The following is a 23,373-nucleotide window of genomic DNA, read 5'->3' as shown; positions in this document are numbered from 1 at the left end:
GATCCAGGTTTGATCCTCGTGTGACTTGGACAAAATGTGTTCCTGTTACATATAGCTAATGAAAATGTGGTTTGTTTCTCTTACAGCCAACAAGGAATTCTCATATTACAGATTATCTCAGCTCTATACGTGTTCCAGTTTCAATGCTGGCATAATGCATTCACTATACCAGCGAGTCCAAATCTGATCTGATACCATGTGTAGGCCTGTCTCACATTCATGGATCATTTTCTTTTACCCGTTGATATTAGTGATTGAAGATTTCTAAATTTAATTAGCAAGTTCTAAATGGCCACGGACATCTTGCATAAAAGAGTAATAATACATCACTTACACTCGAGGGGTTTTCGGTTGTTAGCACCTTGATTACTAATATCCTTTGGACACCTTATCTCCAAATGCTACACATTGGCTACATGGTATGATGCTCCATCATCACAAGTTTTGCATGATGACAGGAACTAGACTATCATACAATTTATGACGCTCTGAAACTTGACACCTGTTAATTAACCAAAAAATCTTGAACAATATACATTGCTTTGATGCCTAGAAAAGAGAAAGATGTGTGATTGAATAAGCAGAGGGGGTTGAATCAAGATATCACACTAATGAGACCAAAAACATGATCAATGGCAATAATCATCTTTAGTCTTGTTCTTTCACCACCAATTATCTTTGTTAGATATTTTTCTGAAGCCCAAGCTTTATTTGAATCTAAGGCTCCTAGACTTTATGGGCTCGAACTGATTGATTTGTGTAGTGACATCTGCTGCACCCAACCCAGTGTACACCAAAATATTTGTTCAAATAAATGCTAGAGTTCGTCAATATTGGTTTGTATAAACAACTAAGTACACTTGGATAACTAGGAACATGTATTTGTTCAGACTTCAACCAATAAACTCCCCTACAGCACATTTATCTTGCATGTCGATTTGATGCATATAATCACCATGCTTTAAAACAACATACTTACAAATTCAAGATGGTAACAGTTCCAACATTTTGCATTGTGCAACTGTAAACGAAGAAAAATTTAATTTTGATTTTGCATTGAATCTAAAAACTTAGGAGAAGATCCTAACAAGACTCTGCAACCATGAGCATCTGTCCATGTTGAGATCAGAATTTACAGGATGCCATGTTTTTTGTGCTTAAGAAACAAGAACAGTAAAATATCTACTTCTAATTCAAATTCCTAAAACTTTAAACAGCAGTATTTCTTGTGTGCTATTTAAACTTCACACAGATCTAACTCTTTGCCGATGCTGCTTCATTGCCAATGATGTAAGGACTAACCACAATGTTTTTCTCTGTACTCAAAGCTTCTGTTAAACCTGCATGCAGTGCAAATTCACCAGGTAGCATGTGTCTTCCGTGGCAGGCACACACTATCCCGACTTGGTCTACATCATACTTGTACATTACACCAGAAATGGTCCTACCATTAGGGCCCACCCCAGTTGTGGATACCCATGGTAAATCCGGCATTGTGCCAGAACCCCCAAACCTCATCCCACATGCTATACCTGGCTTTAAATTCTGTACTTCTTGAAGAGGACTACTTCTCACGTTGGACCCCATAATCACACATCTTGAAGTATCCTCCTGTGAAGTCTGAAGAGCTATGTCAGTTCCATATATGTTTGAATTAGCTAAGGCCCTTGTTTCCAACTTTGTTTCAGCTTTTCCTGGAGAATTAACAGAGTCCCTTTCTATGCTTTTGTGTGTTGCTGGTCCCAAGGCATTGGGACCCTCACACCCCTTAACTACAGTAACCCTGCCATGTTCAGCATAGATATGTGGTGTTTCCTCTGCATCAAATTGCACTTTCGATGGGCTAAGTGAAGTACCTGATCCTGTTGAACGCATGGACGGATCTTGGAGATCTTCTCCAGCACATTGATCCAAATCATTGTGTGAGAAAATCAATCTAGTGATGGAACTGTTAGTCTGTTTATAATATTTGTCTGTTGACAGGGAAACTTGATTCTTTTGTTTATCATAACTGTTAGCTCCTGCGAAACACAAGAGAGCAGATCAGGGAAAATAGATACCAAGTCCACATAAAGGCATAAGAATATCTTTCCATGTGGACATGTATAGAAGAGAAAGTTTAGATGTTAACACTTTTATGGTCGCACTGGGCACTAGATCCAAAGTTGCATAAAGCAGCAATAGTTAAACAGCCTTAAAGCGCTAGCAAACAACAGAGAGAAAAGATGGTAAAGTAGGAATTACCAATTTGTTTGAGGCCAGATTGTATTCCGCTTGTCGAATGAACAAAAAGAAGTCCAGTTGCATCACTAATATTGAAGTGAATATTCAATTGGTCTATGAGCAATGACAAGGTAGAGAATCAGTAATTGTTCCCAAATTTACAGTATTGCCATTAGAAGTGGCTCCTAACGTTGCTGACATTGTCATACAGTGTCAAAAAATAAGGGGGCTGTTTCTTCCTTTAAGGTCTCTCTAGAGGAATGCCATACAACTCATTTTCTCTGTCATTTTGTAGTTAACTGCAATATGAAAGAGTTTTTTGGATCCCCTTAATTCAGATTCCCTGCACCCAAATACCAAAGCCAAGAGTGTTTGCTAGAAGAAAAAACCAGTTGAAATGTCCTCAAAAAACCGATATTTGTTGGTACTAGCCATTATGTCAGCTGGCTGTTACTGACAAACACGAGGGGGGCACTGTACAATGTAGAAAGCTATAATTCTCATGGAGAACACAATAGAATCATTAAGGAAATCACTCTTATCTGTTTTGAGTTACAAACACTTCTCTTATATAGAATATTGTCAGATGTCAATAACATGAAAGAATCTTGCCCTTTAACAAAAGGCTTGAAATAAATAGTTCTTTATCACAGGTGGCAACTAGCAACTAACAGGATTTAGCTACTCAAGACGAAAGGATATTGACAGAATCATGGCAATTGGAGCCAGAGACTTTAACTTTGTAGGTGCTGAATTTTACCATCTATACATTTTTTAAAGCAAAAACAAGATTTTAAATTTTGCTCAAAATATATCTTCAACGATGAGAGGCAGGTAGTCTAGTATCCCATAGACCATCAACATTCAAAGCATAATAGAGAAACTAACAAAATTCTAATTTAAATAAAAGAAATTAGAGATAGGATTAAAAATCATTATTTACAAAAATGAAACACGAGAAAGGACAAGACAAATGTGAATAAAGAGTTTGTAAACCTTCTTTGAATTTTAGCCATTGCCATCTCCAGCAACTGGGCTTTGCTCTTCAAGTTTAAGAACTAAGCCAAAGCTTCCTCTATGAACTCAGAATTGTAAGACAATTGTTACATGGATGGTTGACAAAAATGATGAGAACATGGCATGAAGTAAGCTCCCTATCTGGATTTATATAAATACAGAGAGCAGATACACAAAAAAGTATATTTTGATCAAAAATTTACTATGAGATCAAAAAACACCATAAATCCACTTCAAATTTGAGTGGTTATCCTTCTAGCATGGAACTGGTCCAGTACATGAGTAGCTCAACAAAAGAATATGTATCACATTTGAGATGTATCTGATGTACAATAACTCTCATCAGGAAAGCCTGCTTTCAGATCAAGGGATCGGCAAAAAATCATCCAGTCCACCAAAGTCCAATGGTAATCTTTCTGGCTTATAACTGAACCCAGCTCTTAAGTGTCTGAACAAAAGAAAGTGTGTATCATTTGAGATGGGAGTGATGCATTATATCCTTACGTTGATCCTTCTGCATGGAATCAGATTTTAAATCTTTATCTAGGGAAATGAAATTGAAGATGGAATTGAGGTAAATAAACCATTTCAGCTTTGTAAATATTCAAAGGCATGGCCATCAGAACGAGGCATAGATAAATTTATTGAATATGAATGCTGACATAAATGAAAAGTCTGCAAGAAAAAGGAGAAATTAACCTTGAGAAATTTTTGCTTCATCCTCTATAGGCTCTGAGGAAGTCCTTGCACCTCCAAAATTTGGTGTGGAAAAAGAAAGAGATTGCTGCGGACGTAAAACCGGTACCCATGATGGTGAAGCTTCAAGTGTTTGCATTGGATATGGTGTATACCCAAGAGGCAGTTGAAACCCATTAGGATAAATTGGTGAGCGGACTGCAGTACAGTTTGAGCCCTCAACAGCTGGTGGTGGATATTGCATGAGGCAAAAAAATGGATACCCTACAGGAAATGGAGCATTCGGGTGGCTAGGTATTGGAGTAGGAAGGGAGTAGGGTGCAGGCATTACAGGGAAGGGAGGCACAGAATAGGGAAGAGTTGCACTTGTCAATGAAATTGGGCCTGTGGTTGGCAGAATGGCATGTGCTGGATTGGAGTTATTTCCAACTGTCGTAGAGTATACAGGAGGTTTACTAAAGCCTACTGAAGTTGCCGTTCTGTAATCTTGTAGTTTTTCCTCTGGTTTCAGCAAACCATTCATTCTTGCAGCCATATATTGCCCAGCTTCTGTTGGATCTTTATTATTATTTGGAAATCTTCCCTCCTCCTTAGTACCTGACAAGTATCTACCTATCTCATCAACCTTCGCAGTGGGAGATTGAACATTGTCAGACACATCTGACTGCTCTTGTTGAGATTCTGAACTACTTTCTTCATCTATGTCTAGGTCATTATCTTTTGCATTTCTGTCCCTTCCTCGCTGAAACACATAAGCCATCTCAGGAACCTGACTGCCTTCTTCATGAACATCTTGATTAGTTTTGGACATCTCCGTATCAGCAACTGATGGAATGGGTCGTTCCCAATCACGAACCCATGTACTACTTCCAGGCCTGCGGAAACCTGATTCATGATTCATTGTATTATAACATGTTCAACTGAGGACACATTTTGCATAGTTGCAACAACAATAGAGACAAAACCATAGAGCCCAGTGCAGAGATATAAACTTACCATTTGGACCAGCTCTCTCATCTTCATTTTTAGCCTTCTTCTGCTGCTTCTGTTCCTCAATCAGTTGTTTACGCTTCTTTCTTGCCTCTTGCCACTTCTGGGTAGCCATCTCTCTTTGCTTCTGCTGCTCTGATAAGTCATCTTGCAGGTCCTGTTGCACCACTGGTTGCCTTTGTTGCTGATCTGAATTTACACTTTCCATGCCTATATACTGCTTTCCCTGTGATGTATCCAATTGACTACATGGTTTCAATCCTAGGGAAGGTGACTGAGTTCCAACAAGCTGGAATGAGTTATGCATTGGAGAAGTTGTATTAGCAAATGATTGAATGATGGCAGGCCCAGCAATTGTACTACCATTCCTAAATGTGTCATAGACATGGGCAGGTAAACTTTGCTGTGTAAATTGTCCTCTTGCTGCTATATGAGTTGAAAATTGAATATCTTTAGGCAAGGCATCAGCATTACTTTTGTTGACTGAAGCCCCAGGGCTTTCTGCATAAGAGTTCTTCTCTGCATTTGACAATATCTGTTGTGGACTAGCATTCCGAAACTCTGAAGTTTTTGCTGCACAATGTACCTCTCCAAAACCTGGAAACTGCACTTCATTCATATGCATCCTCATCAACTTCTCTGGTTCCTTGGAAGTTGTAGTTTCTAAGCTTGTCCAAAAGTTTTCATGTTGCTGAGGCATAGAGTCAACCAGTCGTTTCCCATTATCTTTCTCTCCAGTGCTTTGTTGAGGTAAATTCTTAAAAGGTGCAGAATCAAGACATTTTTTGCTATTTGTGTCCAATTTCATTCCTTCATCAAGATTATGTTCCTTAACACCGTCTTTGCCTTTCAATTTGCTTATATTATGACCACATGAAAGACCTAAGCTTAATTCAAGCCCACTGTCATCTTCTGCCTCAAATGAGGAAGGAGGCTTGTGATTGAGATCTCTAAAGTCTGCCATTTTCCTTGAACAGTCCCCCAATTTCTTTGGTTACAGGAGCTCACAGGCCAACAGTTATCAAACTGCAAACTGAAAATCAAACAAGGTCAAACTTTTATGGCATTTTCTTTAGACAGTGAAATACCATCTGATTTATTATAAGTGACTCAAGGAATCCAAACATATGGGAAAAAGCATCTTGAGGCAAACTAACAATTAATCTCAGAAACCTGAAGTTCAAGTGCAATGTATTTTGTCTGATTGATGACTGAAAAAAAGGGCAAAAAAACTTTTTATCTGTAACTTATCCTTTCTTTCTTCAAACTTGCTTCCTTTTAAGTTTTAAATAAAATTATCTCTCTAATTTCCTAGCAAATACTTTGAAATAGAAAACTAATATCTAAATTATGAGAAACTTTATTATTGCAAATGTCTGGGCACCAAGCTTTAATCCATAAAGTTTTTCTAAGTAGCTTTTTCCTTGAAACCTTGATTGATTTGTATAGGAGAAAAAGCTCAAACAATTAGTACGCAAAAGAATAATGTGCAGATGCAAAGTTCATTAATATGGATATTTAAATTAAGTCATAATGAGTTATGCTCAGCAAAACGATAAAACTTTAAGAAGGTGCCCCTCACTGACAGAGATGCAAGTGCATTTATAATCAGTTTTGGATTTTATGGAACAAAGCATGACATTCACAAGAAGAGTCACACATTTTTTTCTCCAGCCTTCATTTTCTATGTAGTGTGGACTTGGAAAAGTTTATGAAAAAATATATAAAGATTCAAGATGGTATGTGATGCCATTAATAGGATTTTTAACCATAAATTTGGAAATTATGTCATCTTCATCATTATAAACATAAATTGCACTAATTAAAGCCCAAAGATGATAGAGTGAGATTAAAAGGTATCATGTCCATGACATGATCATGCAACAGTGCAGATAAAAAAATTGCCTCACTCAAAAGTACTCAGAAATAAACCATGGGTGACTCCCTTGCAATTTTTACTTACTGGTGATTTTTCACAAAAACTTAACAAGATTTTCACAAGTCATTAATCCAAGCTAAAAAATTGCCTATCAACACATGAATACATTCTGCCACCAGAAAAGCATCAAAATACTTCATTTTTTCACAATTCAGAATTTCTTTCACCTCTCACTACTTCATCACTTTAACAACATTCAGTGCATTTGGAATTTGATTTTATGTGATCTTCGACTTATTTTTCACAGTTTTGCAAGATATATGTAACATTATGACCAAATGAATAAGAAATATACCTGCAGTAATTTTTATTTTTAGATTTTTATTTTGTTTTTCCTACTTTTTTTCACCTCTTATTTATCAGCTAGATAGCTGCTCGGGTTTACATATTATAATTTATTTATGCTGGACTTTCAAATTTAGAGTTTTTTTAGATATGACATCTGCAAATTGGAAACCTATTTTAATTGGAAAAAAATAAATTGTGTCATTATTGTCAGAACAAAATCAGCAGCATCAACTAATTCAAATTATCATCTTGCATTTACCTCTGGAGATCTTCCATTTTGTGCTCAAGTAGAGCCAAATGTTAAAGAGAAGTTATAGCTCTTCTTTCAACATAATAACAGAGGCAACAAAATAGGTAGCATGTAGTAGCATGAATTTTAAAAACTATCAGGCAATATGTTGTGCTGTGACTTTTTCTCTTTTCTCGCCACTACAACCACAAATCCAAAATGTTTGAGATTATTTCAAACTTCACACTAATTACTAATTACTAATAAGTAATGACCAATGTCACACCAATACTGGGACAACGATGCAAAGGAAGGAATGCATTGCTGAGAAATTGGGAGGCCATTTTCTTGGGGATGAATGTTAAAAAAGAGGAGGAAATTTTTAAGCATAAAAAAATCAATGATAACGCTGATAAGGCATTCATCATATACATTACAGATAATAAATACACAACATTAGAGCTAAAATGAGATTTCCAATGAGAGTCAATCCACAAACTCAACAAAATAGAAAAACCACATTTTCATTGTTTTCATTGTCAAAGTGCATACATACTCTATAAAAATTGCAATAAAATGCTGAAAGGCTGCAGATTTCAACTGTAGAATAAGAAAAAGATAGAAAACCTACCACTTGCCTTAATCAGTATCTACCATCACTACATCAAAATTAACATCTTAGACTTAGCCACTACCACTAGGAGGGGCTACCTCATCCAATGGAAACCCAACTTATGTACTTGTATCATGCAACTTGAGTATAACAATACTAAGAAGTCAATTGGTCCTAAAGTGTCAAGGCCCTAGGCATAGCCACCAACTTTTCCACTCATCAAAATATAAGCCTATTTCTCTTAACTAAATGAGATGTATGTGAACCAGTTTCTCTCTACACTAGAGAAACTAGCAACTTGTAAAAAGAGGCAAGTGTCAAGCATCCTCAACCTGGGTTTGTGCTTATCATGACATATTCACCATCCAATTGTGTCTTTTTTGGCTAACATAGCTCTACTTGTCCTCACCCCTGAATTGTCGACTACGGACCACAAATATTGACAAAGGGTAGCTGCTATATTTTAAGTAAAGTAGACTCCTCATCAATATATATCTTTTAAAAGATCTCATGATCCCTGTTGATGTGTGTTTTATGACCCACCAAACAGTAGAACAAAATACTGAAATATCTTATCCTCTCTTGAATAAAGTCTCATGTATAAGATCATACGATGACTTCAAGGTTACTTCAACATCAAGTCTTGATAGTGGATAAGCTCGGCGGTTGATGTGATTTGCTGATGATCACAAGGGGCCTTATGTATGTTTACTCTAATTCGTTTCAAGCCATATTGAATGTGGGAGCTATGATGCAGTGCAAGGTGGAGAATCCCCAAAGGAGATGTCCTAGCCCCTAGCAAATAATCATACAACAAAAACACAACAACAATGCAAGATCTGATATCAAATCACAACTCTTTATTCATAAAATAACTGATTACATGCAATGTGTCAGGCTGTAAGGCCTTCCCGATTATGGCCAAATACAAAGCAAGTAATAGTTCTGCAAGATCCCTCAAGATCCAATTCAAACCCTAGCTAGTCTAGATCCACACTCTGGTAGAAATCTCCAAGGAAGATCTAAACTTGTGCTCACAAGCCCACCAAGCAATCTCCTTGTTTCCCAAGCCTCAGCTACTAGCCCTTCTCAAAATTCGCTCCTCTACAACATCCTCTTCTCCGAGATGGATGAATAATGACTAAAGACTCCACCATATCCCCTACTTATACCCAACTAAGCCACAAGTTGGCCCAGTAAGGTGCAAATTAAATAACCCTTACATTAAATACATGTTGAGCCACAAATCGGCCTCCAACAGAAATTAAATACCAAATGCCTTAAAAGGCTTACAACACTTATTAAATACATCAAAAACAATTAACCAAGACCCAAATAGGTCCACACAACTCCACCAAAATCCCTCCAACATGCAAGATGGCCAACTACCCTAAAGGAGCATCAGACTCCCCAGGTGCGAAAAGATGTTCTCAGCAGCTAGAAGAACATCTTCCAAGATTCAACACATAAATCCCAAACTAGTTCTTCACATGCATGTCCTCCAAGTCCTCAACTTGTACATTCTTTCCCTTGTTCCACTTCTGCCTCTTCACATCCATCCTCGGTGTTCCACAAGTTTGTTGTCCACACTAATTGCTAACCCTTTCGGAGTCTACCAACTCAACTCGGCTACCAATACTCAGGTTCCTTCCACCGACCTCTTCATTCTACAAAGGAATCAGGGAATGCTTCCTGCCACCTTTCACAATTGCAAACACATTCTTGACACAATCATGCACAACCCTGCAATCAAACTACCAAGGTCTACCAAGCAATAAATGACAACTATACATGTCCACAATATCACACATCACTTGATCCTTATACTGCCCAATCTGGAAATCAATGAGGCACTGCTCCCTCACTTCTAAAGCATGCTCACCTTGCAACCAACCAATCCTTTAAGGATAAGGATGTCTCATTCTTCTCAAACCAAGTTTCTGAACCATCTCCTCAGCAACAAGGTTATCAGTACTACCACCATCCACAATCACATTGCAAACTTTTCCACTAGACTTAACAACGAGTCCTGAACAAATTACTCCTCTAACAAGATTCTAGTGTCCTCTAACCAATGAATACTCGCCAAGCCAATAAACTCTCTCCTTGCTCAAGTGCATGGTTTTCAACCTCATTCACAACAAAAGCTCTTCTATCACCAGCCTGCTGCGAACACTCATAAGATTTTATGTCCTTCTTCATGACATCTGAAACAAGAACCCTTAAACTCACCTCTGCCTATCCTCCTTTTCTAATCAACAGGTTTTGGTTCATCTTCTGCACTCGGTTTAGGTTTTGTCAAGCAGTTTTGCTTCTCCTTCCCTCTAGAATTACCTTGATTCTTCCTCTTCAACTTTTCTTTTGCTTTCAAAGTGTACTGATAAGCATCCTCAACCGAAGAAATATTCAGCATACCAACCTCATCTTGAATATTGAATCTCAAACCATTAATGTACCATGCTACCTTCTTCTTTGACAATTCTCTATGCCCAGACCGAATAGTCAACTTGTAGAACTCCTCGATATAATTTTTCATAGTCATATCCTTCTATTTCAGATTCTGCAATCTCTTAAACAACTCAAGTTCATAATCAGCAGGAATGGACTTAGCCTTCAACTTAGTCACCATCAACCTCCATCTAGTGATCTTTATTTCACCTTCCTCCTCTCTGTCTCTTTGCAATTCCTTCTACCAAAGAGCAACATGTCCCTTCAACTTAGTTTGTGCCAACCTTACTCTAAGTGGATCCTCAATATCCTCAAGCTCAAAGTAGTCTTCCAATTCACCAATCCAATCAATCAGGTCTTCGGGATTCAAAGTACCTGAGAAATTAGAAACCTTCATCTTATACTTCAACTTCAACTGAGATCCAGGTCTAGCAAACTAACCAACCCTATTTCCCATGGGTCTCTCCACACGATCAATTTTGTCCTCACCACTCAATCCAATAGCTTCAAAGTCTTCAGCAACTTCCTCATAACTACCTTCAGTACCCACATGCCAAGGTACACTAGCTAAAGCACTCAAAATTTCAGCAATCATGTCATTCTTCATCAACGTCATCTAAGATCTAAAACTGGCTTTAACCTCCTCCATTTCAGATCTAAAATCTGCTTTAACCTTTGAAATCCTTTCTTCCATAGCATCACTAAGATCATCAATCGCCCGAGGGTCCAATTACATCAATCTTCTTGGAGGCATCTTCCAAGATTTTCACAAGCCCTCCGCAATAAATCCACAAATCCAGAAGATCAATCAGCTCCACAAGATTAACGTTCTCTTCCAGCCTCCGCCTAAGTCCTCGTGCAAACTGCCTCAACTTTGGTGCTCGGTCTACACACTCGGGAACAACCTAGCTCTAATGCCACGATGCAGTGCAAGATAGGAGAATCCACAAAGGAGATGTCCTAGCCCCTAGCAAATAACCATACAATGGAAACACAACAAGAATGCAAGACCTGATATCAAATCACAACTTTTTTTTCATAAAATAACTAATTACATGCAATGTGTCGGGCTGTAAGGCCTTCCTAGTTATGGCCAAATACAAAGCAAGTAATAGTTCTGCAAGATCCCTCAAGATCCAATCCAAACCCTAGCTAATCTAGATCCACACTCTAGTGGAAACCTCCAAGGAAGATCTAAACTTGTGCTCGCAAGCCCACCAAGTAATCTCCTTGTTTCCCAAGCCTCAGCTACCAGCCCTTCTCCAAATTCACTCCTCTACCACATCCTCTTCTTCAAGATGGATGAATAATGACTAAAGATTCCACCATACCCCCTACTTATACCCAACTAAGCCACAAGCCAACCAAGTAAGCTACAAATTAAATAACCTTTAAATTAAATACATGTTGAGCCACAAGTCGACCTCCAACAAAAATTAAATACCAAATGCCTTAAAAAGCTTACAACACTTATTAAATACATCATAAACAATTAACCAAGACCCAAATAGGTCCACACAACTCCACCAAAATCCTTCCAACATGCAGGATGGCCAACTACCCTAGGATGCTCTTGCATCAAGCTATCTAAGGTTTTTGCAATGAAGTATTTTTTTGGATTTTCACGAAATATGCGGGAATGAAATAGGATAGGGTTTAAAAGTTCTATTCTACTCCTATGGGAAGTGATGACAATAGATGGTACTCTAGTGGACAAATTCCTTAATTTACCAAGCTCCGCTTCACCAAGTTATACTACAACTACACTAGAACTGGTACAATCTTCAAAGGTTGTGCCAAAGATTTGCATACCACCACATACACCATCATAAAGAACAATGTATATGAATGATAGAAGTTAAACATATGCATAAAAGGGGTTTAGGTTAACTTTGCACAACAATTTAGAATCACTAAAACATCAAAAGTATTAACCAAAGGAATTCATCAATACAACATCACATTCTCCATTGCAATCACAACACTTTAACTAAATGAAACTTAATCTAAATAAAGGAATTTAAGAGAACAAGCAAGCACAGAGACACATCAAGTATTCACTAGGCTTCAATGAAAACTGTATTATCTCAGTAGCTCATAGCAACAATCTCAGAAAATCCTCCCTTTACAAATGAGGAGTGAGGCCTTTATATAGGTCCTCGATTACAATTGATAATCACAATAACCAATGGCCCAGATCATGCCACATCAACCCTAATTAGGGTTAGGGCAAAGAAAAGGAATCTACATTAATGCAATAAGGAATCCACTACTATAGTGGGTAATAGATGCCCACTATGGATGCTCGTTCAAGAAGGGAGTAGGGTGCAATAAATGACCACTAAGAACACCCACTATGCATTAAATGCATCTATCCCTAATTCCCCGCTTGAAGGCATGGAATTGATTCATCACCGTCTCCAACTATTTTCTACTAATGCTTGGTGCCAATTCTTGCTTGAATTCTAGAAATGCAACTGCTCTTTATGCTTTTCCCAAACTTTCCTCCCAATCTAGTAGCAAGTCCTAAGTGGTGTGCATGGTATTCGAGAAGATGGAGAAGTTCTCAAAATCATCTCTTTCAAAAACATTCAATTGAAAGAAACTCTCCAACTTGACTTTCAAATTATCCGTTGTCATTTCATCTTCTACCAATCTTTATGACAATAAGGATGCAATTATATTGGAAACACCATGCTTGATGTTGTTAACAACCTTTTTCCATCGAGCGGATTCCTGGGTAAAACTCTCAAACATTTTCTTAGTTGTGATCACTAAATTGTACCATCGAAGGAAATCATAGACATCCCCTTCACCAATGACTCTACCATCGACTAATGCCTGTTTCGAGGTCCCTATCAAATTTTGAATATCAAAAATCATCTCATGTTGGTAAATATGCTCATCCTTGCATGATTTCTCCATGCACTGGATCTTGGAGAGCATAACTAATGTCCTAGAATGTACTTGCACCAATTCTCATGCATGTTTGAAGGCTTCTTCCTGAATTCCTTCGACCCAAACCTTCACACCTTGAGTAGTCCACTTGATCCTATCAATATTGTCCACTGTTTCAGCTGAAACACCTGTGGGAGGGACAAATGACGAGCCTTCCTCTCTTATTGGACAAGGCAAGTTGATGTATTGACACAAGGCCTTGATTTCTCTTTATTGTTTCTGTATCCTTCTTCTAGCTTTTTCAACCTATATTTCAAAGCCTAAGTGGAGCTGTCAGAATTCCTCTATGATTTGCTTGCGGGAGGCACGACCAAGATTGATTTTTGTAACATGGTATTCATCTGGAGCAATCTAATCCTTACCCCTATTAATTGTAGGAGTTGCAATCTGCAAAATCCTAGACCTTGATTCTCCTCTAACAACCTTAGTGAATCTTTTTGCTTTCCCTTGCTCTTCGGATTCGTTTGCTCAGTCCAAAATTTTCTGCAATTCAATTGCTGGATCAACCTCCCTTTGTTGATCCTTATGAATTTGTTGCTCTAACCACTCTGGAATAGGTTTACTCTAGTCTCTCAGGATCACCAATTGTTTTTTCCTTTGGACCATTTGAAACTTGATCTCCTCTTCACCTCTTGGACTATCCATCATCGCTTCAAGAGCAGAAACTTCTACAGTTGGAATCTGTGTTACTATTGCAGAAGCTTCTTCCTCTTTTGCACCAACCTTAACCTCAATCATTTCACGTGCTAAGATTGTAGCGAGAATTTCCTCCGTAGCTCTATCTTGATCCCTTCCTTTCCCTTGTACTAATTGTTCATAGGCATTTATACTTAGTTTGTCATGTACTAACTTGGCCAAATTTTCTTCTCGCTCAAATCTCCTTATGCTTGTCTCTACTTCCTACCTTTCAAATGTTTCTATCTCTTTAACACTAGGAGTATGACTCGAAGAAGAGGGAACATTTCCAAATTTCTACTTCTTCTGTTGAAGCTCTTGTACATTTTCCTAGGATGCTTTTCTCGAGCTACCTCTTTCCCTTTCCTACTTTCTACACCTTCTGATGGAGTTTCTCTTTCTTCAATACTCCCTTTGGATATTTGCCCCAGACGTTCATCCCTAAGTGGTCAATGATCAATTAATCTATATGTGAATTCATTTGCTGGCACAACTAGTTTAGTGAATTTACGCTCAATCCACAACTTTGTAAAATCCAAGACTGGCTTTGAAAGAGTGTCCAAATCTGTGACCTCTTTATTTTTCCAATCATATGGCTGAATCATCATTTCTGGATTGAATCCTTTTTGCATCACATTTGGATCCTCCTCCATCTAATCAAGAACCTAGAATTTTAACATGGAACCTAGAATAAGATTTTTCAACTTTTCCTATTTGGATTTCAAAAATCTCACACTTTTCCTATTTGGAATATGTTGCATGCATATGCTTTGAAAGCTATTCTTTCTCCTAAATTGGCTTCTCAAACATGCTTGTAAAATAGTAGTTCAAATCAATGTGTATAGAGGTTTTTATAATAGTTTGAATCATTGTGAGTTTTATTCTATCGAGCAACACTTAAAGGAGGCTCGCCCTTCAAAGAAACTTACGATAATTTGTAATGTGATTTCATCAAATAAATACAATGTCATTTATGTGTTTATTTAGTTTCTATAGTTTTATTTTTGGCTAATTTGTTTAAGGGAAGAACATCACATCTAGTATTGAGGCTCTTTCCAAGGTACTGTTTTGCCACAAAAAGATTCCCCTAGATCCTCAACCTCAACCTTTCAAGATCTTGATGAAGGAAAAGTGGCTCTAGATGTAAGGAAGCTATTTTTACCCAAAACATTTCCCTTTTCTGTCCTTTCTAGTAGTTATTTTTTCTATTATTAGGGTAGAACCTCTCTAGTAAGGGTTTCAAAAATTTGTTGAAGAGCTACCATTCTAAGTTGTACTAGATTCCATACACAGGTTTCTGGTGAAGAGAAAAGGGGGTTCCCTTCAAAACCACACCATCAAACAGTCTTTGTATATGGTCTTGAGCTTCCACATACCCTTGGGTATATTAGAATGATCCACATCTATTTTTGGTGGCAATGAACCTGCAATGGCAGTGAAAGTGTATTATTTTGTCTTCTTCATGCATGCTGTATATGGTAATAAGACTCAGACCCAGCACAAACACAGGTAACCTATTTTTGGACTTGGGCTTGGTCTCTGCAATTTCTCAAAAAATACAGTAGATAAAGAATTGGTTTCAATAGTTCTTTTAATTTTTGATTGCTTTTCTTCCCTTTCTGTTTTCTTTTGGAGACCCAGCGAATAAACTGCAGCAAGTATGCACGTGAGATTTGAAACTTGCAGTAACTGGCCCAGTTTGGGATTCACCGAGTGTTGTTAATATGATCATTGCCACTACATGTTTTCCCTTCAATGAAATTAGTCCGTATCTTCATATAATTCAAGGAATGGAGAGAAAAATAGGATGAATAAATAGTTATCAAATAAGCAAACAAAAACATTGGGAAAGTCAGTATGTCTGTTATAGCTCAGTCTTAATAGATGACACACTAGGTCAACGTATAATCCAGCAACGAAAATGGTATGCTTCCCTTCATCTGCTGAGTTAAACCATCAAACAGTTCCTAAGATCTCCATGTTTTAAGTTTTGGATACAGTAACTAACACATCTAAAAGAAAGAAGCCTTTTCTTACATTTAGGACTTCCACAACTTCAGAAACAAAGCGTTGTGATACTGCTACTCTTTTTTTTTTAAATAGCTGATAAAAGAGATGCTTTTGTGACATTCCAAAAAGCTCAGCAACCTGTGAACAAAAAAGACAACCTCTCTTTAACAACCCTAGTTACTAAAATGTTAAGACTTCAATTTACTTTCTTTTTCTCAGACTTTTCAACCATTGTATTTTAAATTTTATTTCCCATTATAAGGGCCCCTTCAAAACAATATAATTGGATCTTGGAGTCATTCAGAAATCTTTGGACAAAGAAAATCCAGAACAAGGATGTCTTTGTGACATCCCAGAAAGGTCCTACTGCATGTGAAGGAAAAGACCATTCTTCAACAACCCTAATTAGTGATTACTGATTACCATAATAATAATGTGTCAAGACTTTATTTTTCTTTTCACTGCGAACACTTAAGTTTAAAGATAGTTTTTCCACTCATATGCCCTTGAAAACAAGGTAGTCAGTTCTTTACACTGAAGACATGTTAGAACAGTTTGAAGATGAATCTTCATTCTGGATAACGTCACCCATTTCATGCAGTCGTTCTGAAAAGTGAGTCAATTGGAATGAATCCAAAGATATCATGAAAAGGGAAACAGTTGGAATGAATCTAAAGATGGTGAATTTTGCCATCAACGAAGACACCTTAAGATCACACCTACAGAGAAGATCTTAGCAAAGTGCACTTTATACAGGATTTGATGGCTCCAACAGACTAGTTTGGAATAGAGTACAATAAAATATTATAATAATTTTTCTTGGGAAGATAAATATCCTGAAAACTCTTAACATTTCATAGCCCCAAAGACGGGTACGTTCATTCCGCCAAATTTGCCAAGGACATTATCATGTCCTCAACCCTATATGGCCTCAAGCTTATACACTCAACAATACATGATCCTTGGTGATCACTTTAAGAGACATTCAACTTCGTGAGTAGGAAAAGGGCCAAATAGTCATCATATTTTTTTCTCAAAATAGTTCCATATAAAGATTTTAACTGTGCCAGCATATGACCAGAATGTTTATTCACATGTCAGTCTAATTTTTGGTCAGTAGCTGAGGAAAACAAACAAGGGGGCTTAATAAAGTGGCAAGGCAGAAGGTAAGACACTCTACATACCAGATAAATCACAAAATTGTGTTAATCACAATACAATGGAACTTAAAAGTTATTACCCAGATCCAGCATGCTATGCACTACTTAGAGTTGTTGCTTAAGTGGAAATTGGAACAAAAACGAGAGTTTTGGAGCTAGAAATGCTTCTACCTTATTTATAGCTGCAGTCCAAGGCAAGGTCAATGTCATTTAACCCCTTAAATAAATCAGAGTCTGGCATGAACCTACCATCCAACGATTAATACTTCTAGTCATCCCAAAATATTTGAGCCAGGTACTACAGGAGATGCTAACCAATAGTAAGAGAACTGGAGGCTTTCCTTTAAGTCCTTGGAGAAGGAGAACAAAAGCAATCATGTAGACCGAATCCATTGAAAATAGGCTAAACAAGAATCACACGATCAAGTTTATTAATGCTTACAACTTACAAGCATTTGCCTTCCGGCACAATACCACACAAAAGGGGGGCTGGAGTGTGAAGAGTAAGTCATTTACTATATCATTGGCAGTGGCTAGCACTAAGCCATGTGACTAATACAGACTGCCACAAGGAGCAATCAGCCATTTACTATTTCTGGGTTGTGTGCTCTTTTCTAGGTGGTCCCATGGACTGCTTTGGCCTCACAGACGTTATTAAAATCTTTCATTCATTCAATCAGATGACTAACACTATTCATTTACGTCTCTATTTGGTCTTTAGCCTCTGCTCTTTGTGGACTAGGTGGACTATTCTATTTTTATACGACAAAATTTCAAGATCACCAAGAGGATTGGAATCCACTTCTGTTGGAAAAGCTTTCAATATTGCATAAGTAGCAGCATATAGGATACTGTCCTTCCGACAAAGTGCCAACTTCAGGTTATATTCTCTTATACGGTTCCGTTCATTGTTCAAAACGAGAACCAATGATGAAGCCCATCACAGATAAATACCTGAAAACCAGAGAAGCAGCAGTGCATGAGGAAAGGGAGCGTTGATGCTCTCCGTATGAGCAAGACAGCACCTCCAAGGGCAGGGAGAAGCCATTTCCTAGATCCATGCCACCGTATACACTGATACACCTTATTCGACAAACGGTTCACAAACATCTCTATGGTTGGCTTTGGGTTTTCCCTTCATCCTAGATGCAGTGGAGTATTGTGTTCTTATATGATGACAAAATTTAAAGCCAACAAGAGGTCTAGAATCCTTGCAAACCTTCAGAAGGATTGCATCATCATTTGTTTTAATTCACTTGTTGGGAAAAGGGGCAACTCCCAAGTCCCTTTCTCTAGCTTCGTTTACGTAATTTTAGATTGAAAGACATTAGAGGCCCATCTTGTAGCTCATGGATACCCACACATCTCAAAACAAGAGATAAGAATGCAAAAGAAAGAAAGAAAGGGAAAACAGACAAAGCTTACTGAGAGAAATAACATGGGTATTCTTGGAATGACGATGAGCTGCTTCAAATGCAGGAACCAAGTTACACCCAACGCAGCAAACCCTGCACTCTCTCAGATCCTTAACAAACAAGTACCCTCGAAAAAACTTCCTCATCTCAGAAAAGCCATTAAGATTGGTTGAAGTTACATCAAATCTTTGGTATTTTTTACCAAACTATCAAAAGTCAATCAGCTTACCTTGTACAAAGACATTTGGAAAGTGGCAGGCGCTTTGTACATCATGCCAAGCATTTTACAGCTTCAAAATATTCGGCCCACTAGACCCTTTTCCAATTGTGTTCCCCATTTTAGCTCTCTCCAGCATATTCAATCTTCAAAAGAACATTACCCACATTGACATTGGGCCCCGAATTCACCCTCCAAGCAATAAGGCTGGATGGAGTTGAAAGCAAGCATTTGGGCCCTCTCACTGAAAGTGCCCCTCCATACCCACTTTGAAAACTTAACTATGCTCCACCACCACCTTGTGCTCTGTCCATGAAAGCCAAAATCCCAATCAAGCAAAACTTTCTCCTTTAAATTGCATTTTGTTTAACTGGGATTAAAATCGTTAGAAAGATGAGTCAATTCACCCTTATCCTAGCTTCCCTCCAGTTTCCCACGTCCTGTCCCTCGAGAGACACGTGGCATTGTCCAAAGAGCCCCATATTCTCCCACGTGCGGAGCTTTTCTCCTCCCCTGTCCTATCAGACGCTTTCCTTTCCTTTGCCAAACCATGAATTCAGTGATGATGATGTTGATGTCAATCTCACATCCATGCATTTGTGGGTCTGAATCCATTCATCCATCCCTACCGGACTCATCTGTAATGCATTCTCTCATTATTGGTCAGCGGTTCAAATCCTATGGGCGCTACGGTTGTATGAAAATCACGTTATTAATTTTTTATTATTATTATAAATTTGTATTGAATAGATCACTTTTTAAATCTCTAAATACCGGGAATGATACCTAGTTTATAATTTGTATGTTATGGGTTGTGTTTCATTTGCCATTATACAATTTGTTTGTTTGTTTAAATATGGTTTATTTCATATAGTAAGGTTAGTAATGTCCTTATCTTGACTTTTAATTTATACATCGATAATATTTTATCTACGATAATAAGGTAATAAGATTTCGCTCTCTTCTTAGACATATCTTATCATCATATTATAAGAATATTGTTAATAATGTTGCTCGGATTGAGAGTGTGCTTATGTAATAATTAAAGAATCAATAAAATTATGATATCAATTCTAAACTTTTATTTTAATTAAATTAAATTAAATTAAACATCTTATAATTTTGGTTAGGAGATTTACTATAATGAGGTTAACAAGGTTCTTATCTTCACTTTTGACTAAAACATTAGGTTATTTAAGTTCAAAAATATTTATTTTATATGTTAATATATATGATAGTAAGGTTTGTTAAAAGATTATTTCATTGTTATTATTATTATTATTAGAATATTGTTGAAAGTATAGTTGGATTGAAAGTGTAGTTGATAGTAATCAATCAGAGGATTAGTACGAATTGTTGGTTTTCAAAACTTACAATACCAATTTAAACGTTGATTATAACATTACTAAATAAAGAGTCATTACTTCCCACAATGCGACTTACCACTTGTTGGTTACAAATTGAAATTTTTTGCACATAGTCAATGATGATGGAGGGGACCTTGCCCCTCCTCATGAGAACCCTCACCCCCAAAGATATTGTTGTGTCTTGGGAGCCCATACCACATATTCCCCAACCTTTTCTTCTCTGGAAGATTGAACAAAGTTGGGACCCAATGTAAGGATTGTTGAGCCTACTTTGACTAATGATGGTAATGTTAATAAGGAGACCCTTGGGATTGTTGGGCTTGTTAAGGGTAATGACGATACCTTTGACAAGGGAACCTTTATGAGTAATTGGAAGGGAGCCTTTGTTTTTGGGTCGCATGGACAAGAAGTTAACAACCCATGCTGGAGTACCTAAGGACATATGAAAGAGCTAGAATTAGACTCTCAGATGTGGTGATGAACCATGTTGTTTCCTCCATGAACTTCACCGTTGTGGGAATATCTTTTCTTCCAAACCAACCATTGTTATGGTAAGGAGGTGGGTAGTTATCTGATGGAGCTTTAAGGGTAGTGTGGTGACCAATGCAATGTCAAATGGCTTGTTCCTATTTAGATTCACTTTGAAGGAGGATGTGGTCAAGATACTTTGAGGTTCTTGGGCTCGTGGCAAGCATTGTTTGGATTTATGTATATAAAGGCTAGGATTTGACCCTACAAAGGATCTCCACATGATGGCTCCTATTTAGTTTAGGCTCCCTAGACTGTCATTGGATTTCTATGATAAGAGGATATTGAAATGGATTAGAAATATGTTTGGGTAGCATGTTACTTCTAATGCAGTCACTCAAGCTAAGCCTAGGTTAGTCTTTTCTGGGCTTTCTGTGAATGTAGTGATTAATAGTAATCACTCCATCTTTTATTACTTTACAATTGGAACATGGAAAATAGACTCAAGATCTTGTTTATGAGAATGTTGTGGCTTATCATTAAAGGTGTTCAGACAAATTGGGTTATGTTATAGTTGATTATAGTGTACCTATCATTAAGAATCCCAAGATGAAGGAGAAACACCCTACTCCTTGCATTAAAAGCCATGAGGGAGAACCCTCTAGGAGTGGGGGATATCTTTTTATATAAGAGTTATTAAAATTGATAAAATCCTTGGATGACACTCCAGTTAAGGTTGTGGATTGTGTTGAAGATGTAGGGTTAGTTGTAGAAGTATAATAATTTAAGGATAATTATGAGTTGGAGGATGGGGAAATTGTCTCTATTCTTAAGGTGAATAAAATTAAGATGGATATTCCTCTCATTTCAATGAGGAAATCATAAAACCTCAAAGGAAAATGTTCCTCCTCTAGAGATTCAATTAGATGGTCTAAGTGTGACAAGGGAAAGAAACTCAAATGCTAGAGATGAGGTAGAAGACAAGGGCCAATTCCAAAAGAAATAAAGGACCCCTATGTCAAACATTCTAGACCAATCCTCTAGTGTTACCCTTTAGTACAATATGGGAGAAGAATGGACAATACAAAAGAAGAAAACTAGCTCTTCAAAAGTTGATGTGGGTTCAGAGTCTAAAGTTAATCGATCCTTGATAAGAATCTTAAGATGCAAGGAGATAGGCAGTGAAATTACTAATGGGAGACAACAACCCTAGATGCAAACCAAAGCATAAGAAATTAAATTTATTTCATGGAATGTAAGGGGACTCAATAACCCTCAAAATCAGTTTACACTAAAATAATGCATTAAGAATATGAAAGTGGATATTGTCCTTCTTAAAGTAGTTAAACTGACTATTCTAACCTCATTTATTGTTGCTACAAATTTGAACTATTTCATGTCATATCTCATTTGCGATGCGAACGAGGATTTTAAAGGAGTGCTAACTACATGGGACCTGAGTAGGCTCAAGGAAGAAATTCATTCCTTCTCTTCTAATTTCATAGTTGCTTCCTTCTCCACTAGCAATTTAACATGTAATTTAGTTAATGTACAACTACATTACATCTGGTAGAAAGACTTTTGGAATGAGATCTCTACCTTTCTCGAAGATGACTTCAATTTTGTATGCATGACAGTATAGGAGTTTAACTCCCCCCTCTTTCCTTTTGAAAAACTTAGGGTGTGATGGATTATTCTAATAATATAGCAAATTTATCTAACTTCATCAACAGAATTGGGATTTTTAACATTGACCTATAGGGTTGATCCTTTTCCTGGTCCAACAATAGGAAAGGGAACAACCTAATCCAAGTCAAACTTGATAGGTTCATTATTTTGGCACAATGGGATACATGATATAATGCCACTTTGAAACCTCTTCTAAGAATTGTCTTAGATCGCAATCATTTCCTTTTGTATTTGATTGATAGATGTCCTTTTGTACCCCTCCCTTTCAGATATGAAATCATATGGGCTTGCCACCCTAACTTCATAAATTACATTCAAAATTGGTGGAATACCCTTTTTCAGGCTACATCTATGTTTGGAGTTGTATAAATATTGTAGATTATAAGGAGAAATGTTAAGGATGGTGCAATTCATGACTTTTGGTGATATATTCAAGCGAAAAAATGAGAGGTCTTCTAATTTGTAAGTTTAATACGACTCAATGCTAAGGGAGACCAATCTGAATCACTTCATTACAAGGAAGAATAATAGAGGAAAAAAAGGAAGGAGAATTTGAGAAGGGAGGGGATCTACTAGAAGTAATAGTCAAGAGTGCAATAAAATTGAAGGGGGGTAATAAGAACTCTACTTTTTTTCATAGATCTTCTAGTAGGCACAAAAAGAGGAATTAAAAACAATTCATATTAAATGATCAAAATCAAGAAAATAATGAGGACTCTAAGATGGGTGAAATGACCATTGATTATTTCATACAAGCTTATAGTGATCCTTTTCTTTCTAGTTTTTACAAATTTGAAGAGCATATGTTGGATTGTCTCGCAAGAAATATAGGACTTGAGGATAATGAGCAAATTCTTGCTTTAGTCCCTCTAGAGGAAGTTAAGTTTTTTTTTCTCAACAGGTGCCTATGAGGCATCAATGTTATATGGAGTCCCCCAACCTTCTTTTGGGAGTTTTGAGATGTAGTGAGT

The 23,373-nt window shown here is 37.3% G+C and overlaps 1 protein-coding gene across 3 annotated transcripts; it reads right to left on the bottom strand.

Annotated features, from left to right (window-relative positions):
• Nucleotides 1–1,029: 1,029 nt before the first annotated feature.
• Nucleotides 1,030–19,225, bottom strand: LOC149576359 (uncharacterized). 3 transcript variants are annotated; one of them, XM_089817000.1, is made up of 5 exons: nt 18,891–18,909; nt 18,672–18,754; nt 4,933–5,959; nt 3,940–4,821; nt 1,030–2,021 (listed from the first exon to the last, which is right to left on the bottom strand). In XM_089817000.1, the coding sequence occupies exons 3-5, from the start codon at nt 5,888–5,890 to the stop codon at nt 1,255–1,257; spliced, it is 2,607 nt and encodes an 868-aa protein (XP_089673126.1). In that variant the 5' UTR covers nt 5,891–5,959; nt 18,672–18,754; nt 18,891–18,909; the 3' UTR covers nt 1,030–1,254. The 3 variants fall into 3 exon arrangements, with proteins under 3 accessions (XP_089673126.1, XP_089673121.1, XP_089673132.1); XM_089816995.1 differs by lacking the exon at nt 18,672–18,754 and having other exon boundaries at nt 18,891–19,225; XM_089817006.1 differs by lacking the exons at nt 18,672–18,754; nt 18,891–18,909 and adding an exon at nt 18,201–18,323.
• Between the last annotated feature and the right edge of the window lie 4,148 nt (nt 19,226–23,373).

This window comes from Cupressus sempervirens, chromosome 1 (genome assembly GCF_028749045.1).
Source record: "Cupressus sempervirens isolate cs-2001-9-10 chromosome 1, ASM2874904v1, whole genome shotgun sequence".
NCBI lineage: Eukaryota > Viridiplantae > Streptophyta > Pinopsida > Cupressales > Cupressaceae > Cupressus > Cupressus sempervirens.
Note: the sequence above shows the minus strand (reverse complement) of the source record. Positions and strands in the feature narration are given on the sequence as shown.